Source organism: Tyto alba, unplaced genomic scaffold (genome assembly GCF_018691265.1).
Source record: "Tyto alba isolate M040663 unplaced genomic scaffold, T.alba_DEE_v4.0 Super-Scaffold_40, whole genome shotgun sequence".
In the NCBI taxonomy this organism is placed as follows: domain Eukaryota; kingdom Metazoa; phylum Chordata; class Aves; order Strigiformes; family Tytonidae; genus Tyto; species Tyto alba.
This window is the reverse complement of record NW_024881316.1, coordinates 16,998,039-17,021,959: the sequence shown is the minus strand read 5'-3', so window position 1 is coordinate 17,021,959 and position 23,921 is coordinate 16,998,039. Positions and strand designations below refer to the sequence as shown.

At 38.2% G+C, this 23,921-nt stretch overlaps 1 protein-coding gene across 1 annotated transcript in view; it reads left to right on the top strand.

Annotated features, from left to right (window-relative positions):
• The window catches only part of CD109 (CD109 molecule), an 83,268-nt gene extending 60,428 nt beyond the window's left edge, over positions 1-22,840 (top strand). The window contains exons 28-33 of the mRNA XM_033002757.2: positions 2,319-2,474; positions 2,560-2,625; positions 9,657-9,793; positions 14,035-14,191; positions 14,604-14,706; positions 17,574-22,840. Of these exons, the coding sequence (XP_032858648.2) occupies positions 2,319-2,474; positions 2,560-2,625; positions 9,657-9,793; positions 14,035-14,191; positions 14,604-14,706; positions 17,574-17,764 (810 nt within the window). The 3' untranslated portion in view covers positions 17,765-22,840. The remainder of the gene's footprint in view (positions 1-2,318; positions 2,475-2,559; positions 2,626-9,656; positions 9,794-14,034; positions 14,192-14,603; positions 14,707-17,573) is intronic.
• Positions 22,841-23,921: the final 1,081 nt, after the last annotated feature.

The window sequence follows — 23,921 nt, the reverse complement described above, 5'->3', positions numbered from 1 at the left end:
TGACCCCATACTTTTTGTTAACTTCTAAGATTGCTTTAAAAAAAAGATGTTTGGAGTGTTTCCTTCCATGAGTTTATTGCATTAGAAACTTGATATATTGTTAAACAATAAAGAGGAAAGTAATCAGTTGCATGTGTGATGTTTGTAAGTTAGGATATGATAACTCACTGCAATTTAGATACATGGTATAGCTTACTATGAATTTGCAATCAATATATTTTTCTTTATAATGCTTTTAATGTTTGGGCATAAAATGTACATGTTTCATATATACAGGAACACCATGCATGTGTATGCATGTAGATTTAAATGGTAGGGAAGAGTATGAAATTCTGCAAAGCCTGTGTTGCTGTGCAAGAGGGGTCTGTGAGTCTGGCTTGAGACCATATTCCCTAACTTTTTAGGTTTTGTATTGGATGCATCATTGTTATACTGAGCCGTACACCTTGTGCTTCAGCTGTGAATATTTCATGTCAAAAGTCTTGGGTATGCCTTCTTCTTGAGAGCATGTCAAGGGGAAGTTTATCTTCTCTGTAGGTGGTTCTTTGCTCTCTTTTTTTTCCACCTGTATTTCTCAGAGTCATTTGAGCCTAGGATGTGGAAGAGCTCTGAAGTCACCTTCAGCAATGTCAGATAGTATTTCTAGACATCTTGAACTCTTTCTGAATTTAGGGCGAGAAACGTAATTGTAAGGACTTGGAAAAGGTGCTTCAAGGTATTCTTTGGTTTCCACAACTTAGGTAAGGACAGACGTATTTCTGCTTTCAAATGACTAAAATCATATTGTCCAACAAGATCTTTTAACTCCTTAGGTCTATAAGATAGATCGGGTATATAGATGCAATAGCTCACTGTTGTTTCATTCACTTCAATGTAAAGTTTTGTAAATTTGTGCTTCCAAGCCATAGATCTTCAGAAACTGACATATGAGTAGTCTGAGGGAGGGCATAGTCATTCAGATGTTTTGTCACTGTCTTATGCAAATGGAAGACATTCTTTCAGGTTAAATATTGGCTTCCTACTGGAAAAGTTTGCCACTTACTCCAGACTATTAAATCTTCCTTTAGCCTGTATTCCTGTAGAATAGTTGCATCTATTCTGTCACACCGCGTTAAGCAATGGACTTGGGATCCCAGCTGCAGTGGTTCATCATACCAGCAACTTTGGCACTGTTGCTAATCAGCTGGTCTTTCCGGATTTTAGGAAATCAGTGAGGCAGGTTATATCAGACAAGGATATAGCATGGGAAGGAGAGTGGTTTCTAATAATAATTTGGAGTGAATAGGCAGCGTTTGCTGGTACCTTAAGGTATGGCATAATCACCTTATCGTAGTTAATGAGCTTCTGTTACATTAGAATTTTGTTACTAGAGGTGACCTATGAATGAATAAAACACCTCTGTATGCTGAACCTGGAAAGCCAATTCCTTCACTGTCTCTGGTTAAAAATAGGTGCAAAATGAATTACACGAACAGCAAAAAGCCCTGAGAAGCATTAGAGATACATGATTGATTACTATTTTTCCCCAGAAAGCAGTGGATGTTAAAATTCTCATTCACTAAACTGTGCTGGAACAAATGTTCAGAACCTCTTGTATTCAAAACCTGGAGAGATAAGCCTGCAGTCATACACAAAGATAAACAAAAGATAATTTTATGTGTATATATATATATATGATAATGTGTGTATAAGCATATTCTGCAGTGGTTAAACAATTGCACAAAACCTTTTGATCAAATAGAGAGTATAAAAACTGAGCTGAACCCCTTTGAAATTGTTTCCAGGGATCAGGTAAGAACTAATTTCAGGCTTTTTTAAAATAAATGTTAATAGCTTTTCAGACCTATAGCTTTTGCTTCAGTGATCAAGGTACCCTGAATAACTCCTGTGCAGTACTGGATGTTTAATGCATAGTCACTAAATAAATCTAGAAAGTAGCAGTATCGTTACTTACCTCATTGGCTTTCTCTTCACTCTGCATGGTGTGTGATTCTGACTGTTATGGCTACCAGCATGTCAGGTCTTCCACATACATTGCACAAGAGGAAAGCTTCCTTACTGGGCTCCCCCCTCATTCTCCATTGCATGTCACAGTAGCTAACTTCTTGTCCTTTGTTGCCATCCCTCTTCTGTACTGGGATCCTTCATGCCAGTGGAATCCCAATGGAGATGTGGAGGTGACGTCATGAAGACTCCATCATAATCAACAAATGGGACAATGCAGGGACCGTGAACTCCCCAAGGCATGGCCTATACACAGGTGGTTCACTGCACAGGCTTCTTCTGTTTAATACAGAAGGATTTATTTCTCTCAACAGGACACGGTGGTGGCCCTGCAAGCCTTGAGTCTATTCGCAGCTCTCACCAGTACAAGCAAAACAGAAATGGATATAACAGTGACAGCACCTTCTCTGAAAATGCCAGAAATATTTTCAGTTGATACTAGAAACCGTTTTCTGCTTCAGACCAAGGAGGTACTGTAGAAACCAAGGAATACTTTCCTAAAGTCTGTTAATTGAAAGTACTTTGAAAATACTGTTTTACTCCTGTTTCTTTCAGATTGCCCCTGCTCAACCAATGACAATTACAGTCGCAGCAGAGGGAACAGGATTTGCTGTCTTTCAGGTATGCAATGCAGTTATTCTTGCTAAAGATATGCTTTCTATAAGGAAGCTATACTTTGGAAGCTTTATAAAATGCATTAATAAGAACAATCTTTTGAAGTGTCTTAAATCAGTACCAAAGCACTTTACTAACTGAAGATTGCTGTGAACCAAATATTGTGTGAATGGACATATTCATGTGGTTGTTTATGTCCAATGGCTTGGACTTTTAAGTACTACTGGATGGTTGACAGTTTTGGGGCACTTTCATATCAAAGCAACCCTGTCCTGCAGAAACGCAGTGTCTGTTTCCAAGACAAAGGACTGCAGTGGTACATTGGCAGGTACAAAGGTCAGAGTTTAAAAAAGGCATGTGGACCAAGCAGAAATGAGCAGAAGAGTGTGAAAGACAGAGTCAAAGGATCCCACAACAGTAATAGATGCTTAGCATCAGCTAAAAGTGGGGGCATGGCAAAGAGTGGAAGGAGCTATAGTGATCCCCTCTCTGCCTGTCCTGCAGAAGACTGTGTTTTGGTAGTATAAATTCAAACATCTTTACTATATTTAAACAAATTAAGCTGGGATCAGCATGTACTCTATTTAGAACTAGAAAACTGTAAATAGCCTTTTCAGCTGCTTGCTTTTCCCCCATAACGAGATTATGTTATGAAGAAATTCTACCGCCAAGATTTTCCTTAACCCTATGAGAAATATCATTTGTGAAGACAGTATTGGATCTGATTCGATATGACTGCTAATGGGTCTGTCTTCCCTGCTGTCCTGTCTGTGACAGTGACTTAGAACTACACAGGTGAAAGAGAAGACCTTTAAAAAGATACGGATAATACAGAAATATTAGTCTCTGAGCATGAGAGGTTCATTCTATTGAAAGCATATAGGTAAACTCATAATCGCTGAGTGTATCGCAAAACAAGACAGAGTTCCTATTAAACTCCTTCTAGTCATACTTGGGAAAATGAATTTAGGCCGCCTTTTATAGTCTCGAAGTTTTATGCCAGGCCAGATTCCATCTCAAGTTCCTTCCAACCTGACCTTCGCTTCAGTGTTCTTATGCATCTGGGAAAAAAAAACAAAAAACAAGCAAACATAGTGGTGGTTGGTAAATACACTTTTGGATAAAAGACCTTTACAAAGAAACCTTCACAACTGCCTATCAGCAGTGAATAGCAGCTAGAGATACACCTCATTCATTCAGCACCAGTCTGCAAAACCTACGGTGCCATAAATTATGTCCCATGTTTATTAATTCCCAGAAGTGCAAATTAAGTTTACAGGAAAGTTCAAAAGTTTCAGAGGATAACTTAGATTCAGACCTGCAGGCCAAGATAGGAATGAACAACTCAGCAGGACTGCATTCACACATCTGTGGTTTCAGTGTGTGTATGTGGAATGTAACAAAGTGGGGCTCCAGAACAGTTACGACTACTTAACCTTAATCATTGTTGGGATATACTCCCTGATACTAGGTCAACTAATTTGTCAGGCAAGCTGATCAAAAACTTTTCAGCAAATTGTTTCTTGTTGAAATTAATGCCTTTTGTGGAAGCACGTTGGTTCCAATTACGTTTTTGCTAGCAGGAAAATTTCACATCCAAAACAGCATGTCTGGTGAATACTGAGCAGAAGTCTTCTACCCAGAATAGCCAGTAGTTGACTCTGTGGTTAGAGGGCTCCTTAGAGGTGTATAGCATCATGGTTTAAGTTCCTCGTTTGTTGTATGGACATGCAAATGTACTCCTAACTAACTAATGTTCCAGAACCAACACCAGATTATCTTCTTCATTTAGGTCAATGTGCTATTGCTTTTTTTCATGCAGCTTCGAATCAGAGATGCTGTGACTTGTTTCAAAATATTGTACTTAACACATTGGAGTAACTTCTCTAAAACCTTTTCTTTGCTGAGATCAGTTCTTTCCTTCAGCTTCCTTTGGCAAGTCTGGTATTCTAAAAGAAAGAGCACTAATGCCGTTTGAATGAGATTTCTCTTTTTCCCAGACACAGGCTAGATGTGGGTTGCATTTAATAAATCAGATAGTATATGACATTTTGATCACATTTCTTCAGCTGGGTTTCATTGTCTTAGGCCCGCCAAAGTACAGTCGTGAGATTCACTGCTCTGGGATTTGACTTTCTGGCCAAACGTAGCATGTCCAAACAGTAATTCATTTAAATATCACAAAACACAAGATTCAGTCCATTAATGGAAAAGGCTGCTTTCGCAATAGAATGGATTCTTATAAAAAAAAAAAAAAACAACCACTTATTTTTCTGAGAAATCTCACCCTGTGTGTGAGTTGGCAGTGCATTCACTCTTGACCCTGCAGGATCTCATAAAACATACTTATTCTGGATAGTATAATTCAAAAGCAGGCATTTACTTGTGGCTTTGTAGTCCTGCTGTCAACAAAGTCTCCTAGCTCATTCCTTCATTATGTGAGCACATACTATGGATAACCTAAAACACTGACTCTGCAGGAGGAAAGAGAGGATGATTGTAGGGCTAGGGTATTTGAAAGGCACTCTCTAGAGAAAGAAGTTGAAGATATGATCTTCCCTAGGTGGCCTGCTGGAAGTCTTGGAAGAAGCACTTTGCTGCTGTCTGGAAACACTGTGAACTGGGCTTGGCAAATGCCTCAAAAATTCGGCATAGCCCATGCCTTCTGGAAGGAAGGAAGGAGAATGCCGCTGAAATCCAGGACTAGCAACCAAGGAGAGGGTGGGCAGGCTCAAGGAGGATGGGTATGGGCAAAGTGGATAGGTGAACAAGATCTCATTGATTTGGCCATGTATAGAGAGGGAGTGAGAAAAAACCTGAGAATCACCTGTTACTTGTTCGTGAAAAGCACAGACCGTGTTTTCCACACGGTGTATTTTTATGAGACTTAGGCAATGGACTGAATGTTACTCAGTATCATGATACTGAAAAAGGCACAGTGTGAAATGCACACATACTTCTCTATTACACTTTGAGTGGATACTAAGTCGTCAAAAAGGGACAGACAGATACTGGAGATTATTTCATTGAATTCATGCCCTCAATCAAGCCCATTTGTTCTGCTAGTTGAGAACAAAAAGGATAGGGAGAGTCATTGATTAAGGCATTATAAATGTAATGGTTTTTGAAATTTAGTGCAGTTGATTGGGTCAGATACTGTTACGAGCATCTCTCTCGTGCAGAAGATTAGATTTTAATTTTCTCTTCTTGGTCCTCTCACCAGAACTGGTTGCAGTATGACAAGTCTGGACCAGTTCTGCCTTGAGCTTTGGTAGCTCCTTCTTAAAAGGGTTAAGAAGAGATGCAGTTGCTCATTTTGTTGATTTAATGCTAGTTTCTGTATAATAACCTTCTGTCTCCAAACTAAGAGTGTATAAAGGAGGCTGTAATTAAACTCTGTGTTGTGAAAAGGATTTTTCCTTCATTGTCATGAGAAATTGGGAAAGGAAAGTCAGACCATAACAGCAATAACTTATTCCATGAAAATGCTAGCTGATTGACCTGTTCGGTATGTGGTTTCAGACATCCTCCATTGGCAGATTCCCATTCATTAGATTTTTCTGGCAAAAGTTTAAACAGCTTTGTTTCTGTGATGACAGATTGTTGAGGCACTGCCAACTTGTCTTTACCAAACTTTCTGCATGCCTTTAACTGGCAGACTTTCTAGATTGGCTTCATCCTTGGCACTGTCTTGTCCTGCGGAGCAGTTGTACAGGATAAATCTTCACTGTTGCACACGATTGTCCTGAGTGCCTGTACAGAACTGGCTCTGTACTCATACAGCATGCTAAATTCAGCAATGCAGGGCAGGGCAACAGGAATCATGTGTGTAAATAGAAAGAAAGATCATAACTTTTATATCAAGGAGTGAGAGATGTAGCAGTAAAAGCAAAAATCAGGAATTAAAGATTCCTGTCTGCACAGGCTTGCTAGACTATAACTGACTTGCTAGCCTATAACTTGGACAACCCCCTGTCAAACCTTTAAATTTGGACTGACAGTGTTCCATTTGCTGCCAGAAACTGTTTTAAAGGGACTATGATTTTCCAGAAGCACTCTTCATTCCCTTTTCCTTAGCCAAGCAAAGTGCATGTTGGGGTCTTATGAGGGGAGTTATCTGAGCCAGTTTCTGATTATTTTTCTACCAAAATCAAAGAAGAATATCTCCCTCTGCCCACTATGTGTTTTATCTTGAGAAGACTGAAGGAACAGGTAATGATTATTAATTTATATGTGAAAACTGTATGTTGTCGGTGAAAACTGCTGTTTTGCCAAATTATGTTAACTATACATTGATAGTAAGTATATTCTTAGTTTCTTGTATTTGATTTTGCTATTCCAGGGCTTTGAAAGTTGAGCTTTCTGATTCATCACACTGAGGTGCTGATTCAGCAACCCATTCTCTTGTCCTCTGTCAGAGGTGGTCTCCTGTTTGTGTCACAGCAAAGGGATGCTGCAGTTGCTATCAACATCACATCGGTTGTTAATTAGTCTGAAGCACCTTAGAATGTTTCCTGAAAGTTAAATTTCGGTTTTGGTGTCTTTTATTGGGTATAAATACACGAGTACACTAGAGCAGATGTGCTGGGACAACTGATAACAATCATTATCCTGTATCACATAGTGGCCAATAGAGAGAGGATGACCAGTGAAGGCTACTAGAACAGGGCAAGCATGAAGTGATATTTCACTGATATACCTTCTTGCCCCTCATCAATTTGTAACACAGGGTCTTCCCAATCCACAGGTCATCTCTGTGTGCTCTCTCTGGCTTGGCAGAAAGTTTCTTGATAGATTTTTTTTTTCTTCCATAAATATGTAACTTTAAAAATATTTCTAAACTTTTAACAGCCACAGCTTCTTGTGGCACGTAGTTTTGCAGTTAATGGTGTATTGCATGAAGAAGCACTACCTCCTTCTCCTCTTGAATCTACTTCCCTTAGTTCTTGTATTTGGAGAGAAGGCATAAGAGGGACTGTGTTGGGTCAGAGCAAAGCTCAGTCTCGCCCAGTGTTCTGTTTTCCCCAACAGCCAGAGGTCAATGCTCAGGAGATAGTATAAGAAGGTAAATACATGTAATATATACATGTAGTATGTTACATGACTGCCTCCCACCTCTTGCCATGTATTATTTGAGACTTTCAGCTAGAGATAGTTTGTGTGGGCTTAGAAAATTTTGATTCCGTGAAGTTTGCCCTTCAGCACTTGTACAGTTTAGTATCTTCAGCATCTTATGGGAAGGAATTCCACAACTTAATCTTGAATTGCATGAAAAACTGTTTACTATTCATCTGTCCTATGCAAGTTATTATTTTGTAGACCTTTACTGTGTCCTTCTTCCAATTTACCTATTTATGGCTGAATTTTCATCTACTTTACCATTTCTTAAATAATAAACAGATCTGGTAGTAATCAGTTCAAAACCCATCATTATGTACATAAAAATTCTTTCATTCTGCAACTCTTTGCAGTAATCCTAGTCTGTGCTACCTCAAGTAAATTAGTATAATCAGCAAACTTTATCCCATTAGGATTCAACCTGATTTCTATATCGTGTATAGATATGTTTAATGGTGGCAGCCCAGCCCAGATTGCTTTAGGACTTCAGTTCTTTCTCATGAACATTAATTCCCACCCTCTATTACTGTCTTTTAATAGCCTTTTATCCCTTGGTAGCTTCTTTTGTTCACATACCTTTGTCTAATAATCTTCCTAACCAGCTACATGCCAGTGTAAGATCCAGGTAGCTTTTACTTGACAGAGCTCCATTGTCCATGGTTTTTCATTTGATTCAGGTAGCTGGTGGGTTTATAGCAACAGCCTATTCTCCAACATGTCATATTTACTCATTTGTCCACTAATTTGGCTCTTTATTACAGTTTCAGTTGTGTTTTCTGGTACAGATACCGAGTTTACTTGATATCCACAGTTTTCTAAACCCCCATTACTCTTTTAAAAATTGCTGTCACACTTGTCATCCTCCAGTCTGATACTAAGGCAGCTTTAAAGAAACACCGCAGGTAATAATTCAGCTGTTTCTTTACCTCTTCAAGTTCAATTCTGTAGGCAGTACATCCTGGTTTTTTACTGCGTAATTTTCTGTCATGGCTGATAATGTAAGAGTACTCATTGGTTGCTCAATTTCAGCTCCAGCATTTCTGCTTTGCTTGTTGGCATTGGTAATTTTATAGGATATTGAGATAATCTCCTAATGATTCAGACCTCTTTTAAGGGCTTCTACTTTTACCACTTTTTGACCACTGTTTCAAGCTTCTCATACACATCTACACTAAAGGAATTGGAAACTCTTCAAACTGTGCCTAACATACGACCTTATTTTATATTAGTGTTTCTGTCCTGCACTGGACATCCTGTCATACTTCCTTACTTGGCTCACTTAGCAGAGCTTGGCAGTTGTTGAGCAGAAAGAGCAAGACCTCTGTCCTTGAGGCAGACTGGAGACTGTAGCTTTGTCTTTGCACAGATGAGCCAGATGATGAAACCACTTAACTGCAAGAAAACTGTTGTTCTGAGCTTGGAGTAACATGCTATTCCTCATCTGTTTTGAGTGTATGAATGCTGTGACATGAAGACTGAAGACAAATTCTGTACATACGCTATGTATTTGCTCTTGCTCTGCTTTCATATACAGCCTGTCTCTTTTAACCCAGTGGGTGTTGGTTTCTGAAGTTTGCCTTTATTCATCTTATTTCACGCCATCAGAAAGTAGCTGTGCACGTTATAAAGCAGCATACAACAACTAGGGAGAAAATTGCAGGTTGTCCTAGAGCTCACCTGTGTTTGCCCCAATTGTGTCCTGCTAATTGCGTTGGTTCTGCTGCATTATAAAGTATTCAGAAAGGATATTTCGCTCAGAGAATTCATATGAATCTCATGTGTGCAACTGTCAGATACAAGGCCATGCATCCTGTCTCATATGATCATTCCTCTGGCGTTACAGTGATAGAAACTTAGTGTTTTAACCACACAGATTTGCTTTACATATGTCATCTAATGCCTTTACTTGCAATCCACAGCTCAATGTGATTTACAACACAAAACACACTGATCAGAGGCTCAGATCTGTCCAAAAACAAGAAGCCTTTGACTTGAATGTTGATGTAAAGGATGACAAAGATGATAAAAACCATCTGACCTTGAATGTGTGCACAAGGTAGGTAATTCAGTTGGAGTATCTCATACACCTCTTTGTCTATACAGCTTTTAAATTATTTAATATGAGTTAAATTATCCATTTGTTTGTGTGGATTTACTAATGTATGGGATATAAATGTATAACTAAAGAGAATAAAAGAATTTGTAAAAATGGCAGTAATTTAACTAAGAAGCAACTCATAAGTCAATAAACAGTGATAGATCTTTTGTGCAAAATTGTTGCTGGCCATGTGATGTTTTTTCAGTGGTATGCATAAAGAGTGGTACCCTAAATGTTAGAGGTATGTGGAAGAGTTTGTGTGAAGTACAAGAAAAAACTCAAAGTCTTCTTTGGTGCAAGTGCTTCTTAGCTATATGGAGAACTGTGGACAGACTTGAAAATTGAACCACTGTCTTCCACATTCTAACTTCTAGTAGCAGACTGTGACAACTGCCCATTACTCTTACCTTTCATGAACAGAATGCTTTGCTTTTGATCTAGAAGTAGATACTTTTTTTTTTTTTTTTTTTTTTCCCCCTTTGTTTTGAAGAGGGAAGGAAGTTCTAAAGTGCTGAAAACACCGTGAAATAGAAGTAATCATTCTTTGGTCATGTCTATTAATAAACTTTGCTCAGAACAGTTTTGGCAAGAGTCAAAAATCATGTTTACATAATGATGATAAATTCAACTGGGGTTTTCTCTTATTGTGTAACTACCTTCATGGTCTTTTATTTACCAGTATGTCTTATAGTATGTATTTGGTAATGTAATATAATATACTGTAAGCATCATTCTAGAGTTGAAGGAGGTGATGAGTTTTTCTGGCCAGGCTAATTTTACTCTTTCTGCTGGATAAGGGAGGGGAGGTATGCATCTGGGATGGTGTTTCTTGTTCAGTAAAAACTTAAGAATTGGGCTGAGACCGCTGAACTATCATCTGAGAGTCCACAGAACAGCCACCAGATGTTACTTGGATAGAATTTGGATCAGATGAAAACAGGTGACACTGAACAGTCATATTGCATATTCTTAGGTCAGCCAGTCATTAAATGAAGTTGATTCTTTGACTGCTTAGCTGCCTTATTTTTACTTGCTGTGAAAGCGTTCATACATGTGTTTAAAAGAAATATATGAAAATGTTTGTTCTCTGGCAGTTTCTTCAGTGTGCACTTCTTATTGTGGCTAAAGAGCACTGCATATTTCACAGAAAACTCTATAGTACATCACATCTCTCTATATATGTTTTTATCTTCTGTCTTATCTACAAGGATGTTGAGATGACTGCAATTTTGTATTTTATGATTCCATCTGCTTGTGCATACTTCCTCTAGAAATACTGTTTTCATCTTGTGACATTATAATGGGTTCTCTGTAAATGCAAGATTTGCAAAGTATCACCCGATCCACCACGATTACTCTTGCATTCCTTTCCTCCGCATCCCCTTTTTTTTCATTTATTTAAACTTTAAACACCATACACTTAGAAATATTTTTATGCTCTGCCTACCATAAGGGAGCTGTGACTGGAGATGGAACCTCTAGGTGACACCGTCATACAAATAATCAGCTATGGTGAATATGATTTCAGTACAGAGAGGATTCATTTAATTTGGGAAATGGCCAGCAGGCACAAAGCCAGGTCCCTGTTTTTATGTGTTTCTGGTAACCAATTCAGTGATACAGATGGTGAGCAGGGACACTAGAATACATGAGAGGTCTTGAAATAGAATGGGCTTGTTCTCTTTTAAAGTTTTCTATGAAGTGTCAACAGCTTTCAAAAGTCTATCACAAACTCCTGACATGTAAAGAGCTTACATGATGGGTGTGGGGTAAGTCTTGGCTGAGCATTCTGATTTTCTAGCTAAGACCTTTGGCTCAGGAATACAGACAGAAAGGGCTCCATCTCTCTGGGAAGGCACTAGAGTGATGATATTTAATTGCGAAGTGTTCAAAGGATAGGGGAAAATCTCGTGGCATTATAAAACTGCCCCAGGAGAATATTTGGAACATTAAGATCCATCAACACTTACCACAGAAAGTGGACTGGTATAAGTTCTAGTAAGGCTGTGCTTCTATTCTTTAGGCTGAGACTTCATCTCTGTTCCTTTGGCTTGATAGACTAGTCATCCTCTTCTTTTTTTCCCTATATATTGTATATAATATATGCATTATCTATATTGAATTCCTGAGTTATTTTAAAGTTGGTCTACTTATAATCTTTACAATATGTTGTGGCTTCATGGTAGAGAAACCAAAGTAGGCAAATACAGAAAGACTGCTGAAGTCTCAACCAGTTTAGCTAGCTGTAGTTATGCATAGTCAGGTAATGGAGGCTGCAAGTTTGCAATTTTTTCTTTCTCTGATCTGCGGAATATTCCACCTACTTTGAAGCAGCTTGATAGTGATTGGCCATGGTCATCTTGACTGGGTGTCATTTATGACACTGGAGCAGATGATGTCTCATTCAAATTAAAGTGATTCTTGGTTAGAGGAGCTAACTGACTGTCTGGGAGACAAATACCCAGGGCTTCCAGTTTCTCCTCTGGTCAGTCTTATTGCCTGCATACCATTTCCAGGCATGGGAAACTGATTGCTGATGGTTCTACTCACTTTCTTGTTTATGCGTTCTGCCTACACTAGCTTGGTGTTCTTTTCTCCTCTTTGCATCATCTATGAGAGGGTCTCACACAGATCTCATATCGCTGAACTGCTGAAATATAAAAATCAACTCAAAACATTCTCAGTTCTTTTCAGGAACAAGTTTCAAGTCTTCTTTCTTCCTCTTATTGGTTATCCTTCTTGCATGGTGATTTTTTTTTTTTTTCTTTTTTAAGAGACCATAGAGTTGAAGAGATGATACCAGGATCCACCCCCAAGCTGTCTCTCTTCTTTGTTAAGAGACCCAGATCCTCATAACTTCTCGGGACATCTTATTCACTTCTTTGCAATACCGAGCTGGTTTGGTTACCTGTTGGTATTTTGGTAGCACCCCAGGCTGGCTAGACACCTTGGGTATTTTCCTCCCCTTTTATTCGTAATTATGCAGAAATAATTACATCCAGTTCCAATTCAGTTATTTGTTTTCAATAGCAGATACTTTGGCACAGCACATAATCCAACAGATGGTTTCATTTGTTTCTAATCTCATGAGCCAACTGAAGTCAGCAGTTGTGCTATATTTCTTTCAAAGTCATATCTGTGTTCAATCAACCATGCTGCCAGGCTTAACAGCTTTGCTTTGAAAGCAAGTATTCCCTTTTTTTAAACCATCCAGCTCTACAAAGAAATAGTTTTATTCAATTACTTTCAACTACTGTCAGGCCTTCAAAATGAGGACTGGGGACACTTTTATTCTAGTATAACAATAATCACTTACCCACCATGCCAAGGTGGGGTAGAAACTCTTCTGCCACCTGCTTAATTTAAAGCAATACAATACAATCTTTTGCAGGTCATGTAGGTATTACTTGTAGCACAGAACACTAGAAATACATTTCGATAGTTCTGTTGTGCACCATAGCATGTAACTCTTGCTCAATAGAGCAAAGCTTTTTAGTCCAGCATCTGATTCTCACCATGGAAGAAGATGTAATAATAACCATTATTTAGGAAAAAAGAAAGAACTTAGTTTACTAAATCTTCTTTTTCCAAAACTGGATGAATAACATGGCAATGCATTTTAAAACTGGAACTTTGAGAAATAATCTGATGATAGTATTGTTAATGGAGCCATCAATCTCTGTGAAGGAAATATGAAAAACTTCGTGAGACTTGTTTTGGTGTATACTTTTATCTCATGCTCCAAAAATGAATAAAATCAAAACAATGCATCCATAAGAGGAAATATGTATATTTCAGTTCAAGAGTTCCTACAGCGGTTTCTTAATTACTTCTTTTGAAATGTGTTTAATCTCAATATTTCTTGCATATCTGTGATGTAAACCTCCACTTATAGATGCCAATGGAAAGCTCCTAGTGGTGACAGTGTAGTCTCTCATATGATTTATGTACTGTAACTTTCTCAGTGCTAAACCTGCTTTTGCATATGTGGTTGAAATTATCAGGCAGAATAGTAGAGAAATCAATTATTATCTCTCTATCGTTAGAAATTTTCTTGTTGGCATTTTGTTCTATTTGTTTTTTAAATATTCTTAAGCATTATTGCTTCCATAGCTGGGATGTAATGAGCAAACAGTCTCTTGGAGAGTGGACTACTCTTATTTATAATAAAAGTTTCTTTGTTTCTGTGTTTTGAAAAGGTACTTGGGTTCTGGCACAGCTCCCAGTAGTGGTATGGTCCTCATGGAGGTTGGCTTACTCAGTGGTTTCTCTGTGTCACCAGATTTCATTCCATTAGACAATACGGTTAAGAAGATGGAAAAGGACAATGGAAAAGTCAACATATACTTAGACTCTGTAAGTTGAAAATAACAAAGAAATGTGTTTGTAGTGATGTTAATCTCGACTCTGCCATTGTTTGGTTTAAATTTGGAAAGACATTATGATTGTATTCTTTGGGGAAATCAACATCTGCTATTCACACTGAATTAATAGTTCCACTGTTTAGTGAGACTAGTTGGATAGGTACAACTTAGTTATATTTGTAAGGGGGTTCTAGATTAAGCCTCTTAGGAATGATATATAAGAAGGCAGACATTTCAAGAAGTCTGTAATTTGGCCAAAATGACTACAAATGAGATAGGCATCTTTACATGCATCCTGACTCCAAGTCTTTAGGAATGGACTACCTCTGATCTAGAAGTCCTGACCTCTTTCATGAAACCACCATCACCAGGGTTCTCAGGTTGTTTCTCTTCTGTTTTTCTAGCTAAATGAAACACAGGTTTGTGTGGATATTCCGGCTGTGAGAGACTTCAAAGTGGCAAATATCCAAGATGCTTCAGTGACTGTAGTGGATTACTATGAACCTAGTAAGTGTCAGTCATTCCAAATGGATCTTAGTGATTCAGAAGTTTAAAAGAAAGTTTCTTTTTATTGAAATAGGACAAATTTCAGTGAAGAGAAAGCCACATCAAACTGAAATTTACTTTTTTCATTGAACTGCAGCCTTTTTGAACAGTGACATGACAAATTTTCTAACAAATAGTAGTGTTTTCCCATATATATATGTTTATTGTTCTGATGGGTTTGCTCCTCAGCTGATGTGAATCAACATAACTTAATTGTCAGCTGGTATAAATTGGCTTCAATCTAGCCCAGTGTGTTCCCAAAACTACCAAAATGAAGCAGGAACTCCACTGTGGTTCACTTACCAAGTTAATGATTATCTTTAAGTAGCTTTTCCATCTGTTTCTTGTTTAAACTAAGAGTCCTTCACTGTAGAAAATGCCAGTGGTTTGATTTCTATAGTTATGTAAAAAAGTTGTACATGTGAAGAACAGTTTCAGCGTTTTTTGATTTAGTGTTTTTTTGTTTTGTTTTGTGTTTTGGTTTTGCTTGTTTTTTTTTTTTTTTTTTGTGCGTAGAGTGTGTGTTAGAGAAAGGCAGCACTATACAAAGCTCTTGGGCAAAATGAAAAGCAGAGAAAGATTACAGACTGCTGGAGAAGATACTAGAGTGGTTTTTGTTACATCAGCCAGCTGAAATACTATGAAGGATTTGGGCTTGGTTTGAGATAAGGCGTAAAAAAGTTAGATAGGCATTTTTCTTCACATTGGTTGGCTTTAGCACAAGACAAAAGACAACCAGTGTGCTGTGATGTGTACTACTTTAGCTAGATGAGGATCACATTTATTCTATGTAGACCAAAACCTTCAATCACAGAATTTTAAACTAAAGTAGGAAATTAGCTGATGTAACTACACTGTCTATTAGCCTAGATCATGGAGTTTTAAGGCCCAGTGGTTTAATAAATTAGAGCCATTTTTATTTGAGACAAACACAATCTGTGGCCAAAACTAATTTCCACGTTTCAATTCCTAGGAGAAGAGCTCAGGATCTAGTCTTTTATAAGAATGATGTTAGACAGGCTAATGAGTATGTGTATTAAAAAGTCATATATAAATGCACATGTTTAAATATTTTTATTATATTTAAATACATTTAGTATCCATAAATTCTCAATTAATAAATCAATATAAATTTAAGGATAGGAATTAATATCCTTAAGGACTAAAATTTGTATGACATAATCAGTGCTGCAATAGAAAGCTCTGACTACGGGGAGATCTTATAGTGGCTTTCCAGGTTTTAAAGGGGCCTGCAGGAAAGATGGGGAGGGACCCTTTATCAGGGATTGTAGTGATAGGACAAGGGGTAACAGTTTTAAACCAAAATGGTGTAGATTTAGATTAGATATAAGGAAGCAATTCTTCACTGTGAGGGTGGTGAGACCCTGGCACAGGTTGCCCAGAGCAGCTGTGGCTGCCCCCTCCCTGGAAGGGTTCAAGGCCAGGTTGGACGGGGCTGGGAGCAACCTGGGCTGGGGGAAGGTGTCCCTGCCCAGGGCAGGGGGGTTGGAGCTAGAGGATATTTAAGGTCCCTTCCAACCCAAACCATTTTATGATTCTATGACTTTAAGAAAAAAAAATTACTTCAAATATTATTTTACAAGACACCGTTTTTATTACTGTGTAGCACAGATATACTATTGGTCAACACATATACATATGCCATGATTCTGAGTTCTCCTGAGAGAACTCCTTCCTATCTAATACATAAATGTGCTTTTATTTTAATCTATTATTTTCTGTCACTCTCCTAGTTGGTGTCCCAAGCTGCAGGTGTATATTTTATGTGATGGTGACAGTCAGGTTCATGTCATATTCAGAACCAGGAGATGTCTATGGAGTCCTGATGCTCTGGCATTTATCAAAAAAGTTTCGTCTTTGTGGCAGGTATTACAGCTGGCATAGGTATAAGAACTGGCTTGGATGCCAATACAGCAGTGACAGCAAGGACATCTGCCAGGGTTAATATACACAGCTACTCAGCACATTCAAATGACTGCTGCTTCTCTTACCTGACTTTGTTCAGAGCTAGTTGGGTGTCACTGCTGGGTAAGCATTTGGCCCATAAAGATACATCTTTCATTGTAATTTTTTAATATCTTGAGGCTTGAAAAGAAACTGAATATCATTTCAGTTTAAAAAATACTACTAATAAAAAAAGAAATTGCAGTGTCCCCAGTTGGAATGAAAACCTACAAACCAGAAAACCCATTATGGGAATCAAACCTTGCAAAAGCTTGTTTTATGAGCAATTACCATGAATTGATATTTTTGAAATTAATACAATTTTCCAGGCTTCTAGTCTGTTTGACTCTGTAGCAACTCTTCAGGGAACAGGGGAGCAAAGTACAGGAGCAGGAGCCTAGGTGAGGTGGGCAGTCCCAGATTCAGGAAGCTGAAGTTCCCAAACATAATAGTGAGAGAGAAAGCATCAGTTATGAGAGACCTAGCTCTTAAATGTCATAGCTAGTAAGCTGCCAGGTAAGCATCCAAATTCCTTTGTCATGGGGGTGTGTAGGTAGGGACAAGATTCCTTTTAAAATGTTTGACCGATGTTTGTGAACAGATTGGGTCTAGCAGTTGAGATTGAGTATGTGAAAGTGTGCCTTTCACCAAGGATTTGACTGAATGTATTGAGAATATTTTGATGTTTTGGAAGAAGATTAATGCCTAGGCTTAAACACCCACTCTGGGAACCATTTTGCAGTGTATGACAAGGTCTGCACCAGAGTTTAGTACATCCTTTAAAAATGCTTTATTTGTGAAGCTAATTTGTTGGTCAGTTCTCAGAAGTTCATTAACTAACGTTAACTAACCTTTATGAACAGGGAGAAGAGCAGTGAGAAGCTACAATTCAGAAGTAATGCAAAGTATAACCCCTTGTGACTTCTGTGAAAGTGATTGCAGTCTTTGCCACCGAGATGGTTCACCAGCCTTGCTTCAGCACTCTTCATTGGCCTCCTTGTTCTGTGTGTTGTTTGTCCTACACGTAAACTTGCTGTGCAGTTGGGTGCTGTAAAAGGAAGCAGATTATGTTTCACATCTAAGGTTTCCATAAATTGTCCAAAGAAAATTTTATGTTCAGATACCAGCCTGTCTTTAGTGATTACAGTGACCAAACTCCTGCTGCGTTCAGGGAGAGCTGGGCTGGCCCATATGGTAAATTTCTGGCTGTGCCAGAAAACTTCTTAAAGTGTCTGTTGGAAAAACTTTACAAGTGTTAGTTTCATACTGAAGTTATTTTCTGAAGAAGCACAGAGTTACCAAGAAAGCAAGCTGAGAAAATACAAACCTAGCTCCATGTTCCCACTCCCTTTTTACCCCAGCTTTGTGCTTGGTTTTTAGGAATGTATGTTAATTTACCGTGCTTTTCTGAAACACTATCTGCATCTCTCTTGGGGTGTTGGTAAGCAGAGCACTGGGAGCTTGGTATCAGAGCTCGCTTGTTCTGTTCTGCACACATGACACTTAACATTAATATTGAATTTCACTGTATGCTCTCATGGGGAATAATATGAAAAATAAAAGGAGCTGGCTTCAGAGCAGCTCCAAGAGCCAGAAAGTGCTGCATTCACAAACTGCTGAATGCTCCAGAAAATTGTCAGTCTTTTTTTATCATTACAGTGAAGCTAGGTGGATTTTTTGCCAATTCATAAGCTAATCATGTTTGAAAATAAGGCCTCAGGATGTTCTCACGCATTTTACTCTGAAAGGCTTCACTGTAAATGTATCAAAGATGGACTCTGTTTTTGAGACATCATTTTTCCAGGGTTATTCAGAAACAAACCTAATTCTCTTTCCATGTGAGAATGCTGGTGTCCACTGGCATATTTATGGCCAGCAGAATGAAAGTTGCTTTGATCCTTTTCTGGTTTTTGGAAGTCTAGAAATGGCACCGTGGGGCATCATTTATGTCTTGCATTTGCAGTGTCGTCTTATCAACGATTTAAGTGGCATAACCCTAAAGAGCTGTTTACTGCTCTCTGTGCCACGTCAGCTGGTTGGCCCTGAATGCCATCTGTGCGTGCAACTCCTGTTGTTGTTTGGTGGGAGAGGCTTTTAGGAGGTGTGGGCTGCACATGCATTCAGTCCAGCAAAACAATTGACATGCTTGCTTAACTTTAAACACATCCTTGTATGCTTAAGTGCTTTGCTGAAGTGGGATGGAGGAGAGGGATGATGAAGATCAACAGGCACTTTTACACCTGCTCTTTGCATGTAGGGAGAATTACAGGTCTTTATGAATGTGGAAATGTGTGAGCTTGGGAGTTCTTCCCTCCTGAGTGAGTGTATGAACATCTTCCCTATCTGACAGCCAATTTATCCTTCTTGAACACTGCTTGTGATATCTAATGGTTACTTTTTTTTGAGAAGGAAGCCAAGCTGATAACATTCCTAGTTAATTAAGTTAATAGCTGCCATGCTGACTAACAGAGGTAGAAATTTTAAGGCTATTGCCTCCCTTTCTTTCATACTTTTTTGAGACGAAGTGTGTGTGTGTGCACATGTAATAATATGGCAGTCACTCTCCTTGAGCAATTTCTAATTTTTATTCAAATGTTGCTACTGCTTAAAATATATATTTTTGTATTTTATGTTCATCTATACTTTTGTTTGCAAAAGAAATTAGTGAATAGTAGCATGGGAAGAGGCCTGAACTTCCCAAACTGGGTGCCTTCTGATACTGAGGTGTAGGTTTTAAACTTCAAAACTAGTTTAGGTGGGATTATTTGTTTTACTTTAGCTGTATTTAGAAGTTGTAATGTTTTTCACAAACTTATGGTTCTGTTCTGTCTCTCTGGCAGATCTTAGGCCTGGCTCTTTGTAGTCAGTTCATGCTTTTTACTTGTCTTGGGTGCACTTTGCATCTAGTCCCCTGAATAGTTTTTTAGTGCCTTAACATGAGTGCCTGTGCTGCTCTGACCCACATGAAGTAATACCATATTTATTGAAATCCAAAGCACTACTTAGTCAGTAGGATTCAGGATCTGACCCTCTGTAATTCATGCCCTTGTTTGCACAGGTCCAAAGCTAATAGCAACCAAGATGTAAACTGAAACACGTCCTTGTGTCTCAAATCTTTTACCCATGTATGGAAGCATACGTTGAATTGTGCCAAGTGTAAGATCTGGAAAACATTCACGCTCTAAACTGGGATGTATTTTGCTGTGGGTTTGATTTCTTGGTGACCTATGAAAGCAGGTCTTTTTTTGCCTTTGGAGACAGCAACATTGACATGTCTTTTTTCTCCATTTAATGTAATTTCAAGAACCCAAACCTGACACTTTCAGTGTTTACTATATGTAGAACTTCTAAGAGGATCATTGATCCCTGATTAATATTAGGATAAAGAGGCTTATTTTCTAGAATGTACTGGAGATAAACTACTCATTTGCAGTAGATAATAAGAATAAATTAGCTTTATTTTGCAGGCTGTCCTACCTTCCTGAATATCCTCCAGAAAAATGAATTTAAACTGCTCCACCTAATTTCAGTGTGGCTTTTATTAGTATTCCATTACATTTGCTTTTGAGACAAACAGAACATGTTTTTAAATGACTCTTGGCTGCCTTGCACACCATGCTAAGAAACATCAGTCATAATGCACCGTCATGGAAATTGTCAGAGTCAGTGAACAAACATCATCTTTTATTTTACTTTTTTCTATACAACAGGCATATCATTACCGACATCCAAATCTGCCTCTGTACTAAGCTATTTTAAAGGAACAGTGTACTTTGTGTGATTTTAAACAAATGTTTACACCAGGTTGCTCTTAACATTCCTACACCGATGCCTTCAGCCACTTTACAGTTGCAGCTAGTGCTTTGAATGAATTGCAGAGGACAATTTTTGTATTGTGTTTTGGCAGTGATTGGAACAGAGGAAAGGGAATATTATGTGGCATAGTGCTTTTTTTGTTTTCCTTATCGTTATATAAGAACCTTTACCCAAATGCTCAGCATATATATTTTTCCATTGCTCTATAAAGTCAGATTTTGATGTTAGAGGTGCCATGCTCCCACTGAAGTTACTAGGAAATCCTTCAGCAAAAAATCTTTAGGAACTCTTTAGGAACAGGGTCTTTAAGGACCGGTGCTAAAAGCAGTCAGGAAGAGGTATTTTGTGATGGAATCTTCATGTTGCACTGCCTGAACATTTCTGTGTCGTTGCTGTTTCTTTGAAATCTGAGTATTCTCTGGTACTTCCTGCGCCCTTTTCAGCCACATGCTGTCACGTGCTGGACATGGTCTGTGCAGGGCCATTAATACACTGTTAAATCAGTAAGAAATACTCATTTATTTAGGATTGACTTTAAAACACAAACTTAATGCATTTTAAAGGATCTCCCCCCGAAATTCTACCTTTACTGTCATCCATGATCTTAGCTGAGGTTTCTCTCTGGGTGACATCTAGAAACCTCTACTGGACACTGTTGTACAGAACAGGGGGCGAGTGCTGGCTAATGGGTTTACAGCACCTTGGAGTCTGCATGCTGGTCCAGCTCGATGGCTGGTTTGGTTCCCTGCGTGGCACCACCACACTCCCATTTACTTCATGAGCAGGAGCCTGTGGCTTGTGCACATCAGTGGCAGGTGATTAAAGGGAGAAGTGGCCAGACTGGTGCAGGAGAAACAGAAGAGCCAAGGTCAAAGATTACGTGCCTCTCTTTTGCCTTGGAAGTCACTGTTGAAAACTGAACCTAAGATTCAAAAATTGTTCTCATTCAGTTTTCAAAATACTATCCTAGTAATATTTTTCCAGATGTGTTTTTCAAGTTGGTATGAATATTGACAATACTTGGTTTAAAAAGATTCCTGTAGAAGGCATGTGTATATATACATAGCCATTATATAGGCTCCAGTGTACTACAGAGTGCAATGTGTGTGCAATTAAAAACATACAAGATTTTCACGAAGTGCCCAAACAAACAACACTCTGTGATATTCTGTTTTTCAAAATATACTGTTAGGTTTGTAGGAAAGATTATATTTGGAAAGGAACTGGTGCCTAATGGCATAACTTTTCTATGTGTCTGTCTCAAACACTAAGGAAAAATATTCAATTTTAATTCTAATGGCAAATAATATTTCTGTTATACCCTTTCCTCTTCTACCATAAATCTTTATTCAGTGAACCATATTTATGTGTTTAGTCCTCTAAATACATAGAAGATTTTGAAATTAGATATTGTTACTAGTAATTTATCCATAAAATATAACAGCAGTCATGTGATCAGGTCTTTTGAGTTGTTACTAGATTCGCTTTTTCCCATGTCAAAATATGTCAAAACCTCAGTGTTCTTATTCAGTTTATTTTATTTTTGTGTGCCACTTGGAAATGTAATTGCACTAATGCTATTCTACGCAGTAAAGTCTGACAGTGAGCTGTATTAGAGCAAGCCAGTGATTATTTTTCCAAATGGATAGCTCATTATTTTCACAAGTGTATGAGCATTAATTGCTTATGTGCTACATTTGAGTCACCAGAACTCCAGTGTTAAGATTTCTCTTTAATTTCAAATCATACATTTTATTTCTCTATTTCTTAGTGGTTACCCAGAAACTTCATTAGCCTTGCTCAGATCTTACGATGTTATATTTTGAACTGATTTTTTTGTTGTGTTTTTAGTATTAGATATGGTGGGATACTAATATGAGGAAGAAAATATAAAAAATGCTGGCCCAAAGTAAGTATCATATAAGCAGGTTTGATGTACCATACATTAGCTGTCCTATTGGCTATTGCATATATCTGTTTCCATATCAGGCCTCAAGCAGTTTGAACTAAAATTCTTGTCTGCCTTAAGACATAGTCAGATGCCCACTTTGATCTAGTTTAGGATCATCATACACATTTCCACTTTTGATCAAATCAGAAATGGTAGAAGAAGAATGCTTTTATGAGCTGTTTTGAGCAGAGATGAACTAACATGCCAGCTATGCAAATTGCTTCTGTCTTCAAATAATAAAACAAATATTAAGGAACTAGACTGTTTCACAGGATTTTGAAAAATTGTCATTGACTTGTTTTTATTCAAATAAAGTTTGCAATAGCTATTTTTAAATTCTATTAAAGATGACCTTTAATAATATATGTCTAGTGTTTGCTTGTTTAACAATACAACCACCTTGTACTAGATTGCAGTTTCCGTACTGTGTCAACCGCTGCCCATCCTCAGCATTTCTTAGAGGCTGCCTCACCTATGTTTTAAAGCTCGTATTTTGAAGTGGTGCAGTGGTGACTTCCATGGTCATGCTGCTAACCATGACCTTACAGATCATTGTTTGGGACTTTTCTGACTAGGGCTCCCCACATTTTAAAAGCATATTGTTTTAGTCAACATGAAGTTATTGGAAGCTTTGCTGTTAATGTCAGCAGAAGTAGTATACCTACGATTGTGATGAACTTGGTTAACGCAGGCCCTTTGTGGTCATGGAGAACCTCAGGAGCTATACTTTCTGTGAACAGGAGCAACCATTTTAAGTATAGAGCTTACTGCTGCATGGGGGCTGAAGTGGCAGTGAAAGAGCTCCAAGTAATCTTTATACCAAAGTATTTTGAAAAAAAACTAATTGAATTGATGTGAAAATTACTTTTTTTTTTTTTTTTTTTCAGGTGGTCAGTTATTTTAACTGTCATTTTTCATGCTTTAGAAGTCTGGCCTCCATGTTGCTACCTTTCCCTAATTCTTCTCACAATTCTCTCATCATTCCTCCTGCTTGCCCTTGGAAGAGCTTCCTGTCCCGTTTCAGCTTCGAGGTCAGGTTCTGCTCAGCATTGCTCACCTCTTACCTTGACCTCTCAGCGATTTCACCTGTGAGCTCAGCAGCCATCCTTGTGCTGATGTCCCACAGATCTACCTTTTCCTTCAGAGCTTTTGTTGCCTGTCAAGACTAAAATCCTTTTCAGTCTCATAAATAGCTGTCAACTCAAACTCAGAGTGGATAAAGGACACTTGGAACTTGTCAGCACAGATTTATTAAGCTGAAATCATGTTTAATCAACCCGATAGCTTTGTATGATGAAGGGATTGGCTGTGTGGATGAGGAGAAACAGTGGATGTTTGTCTGGATTTTAGTAAGGTTTTCTCTCATAACATCCTCATAGATAAACTGATGGAGTATGGGCTAAGTGTGTTGGCACTGAGGTAGACTGAAAACTGGCTGAACAGC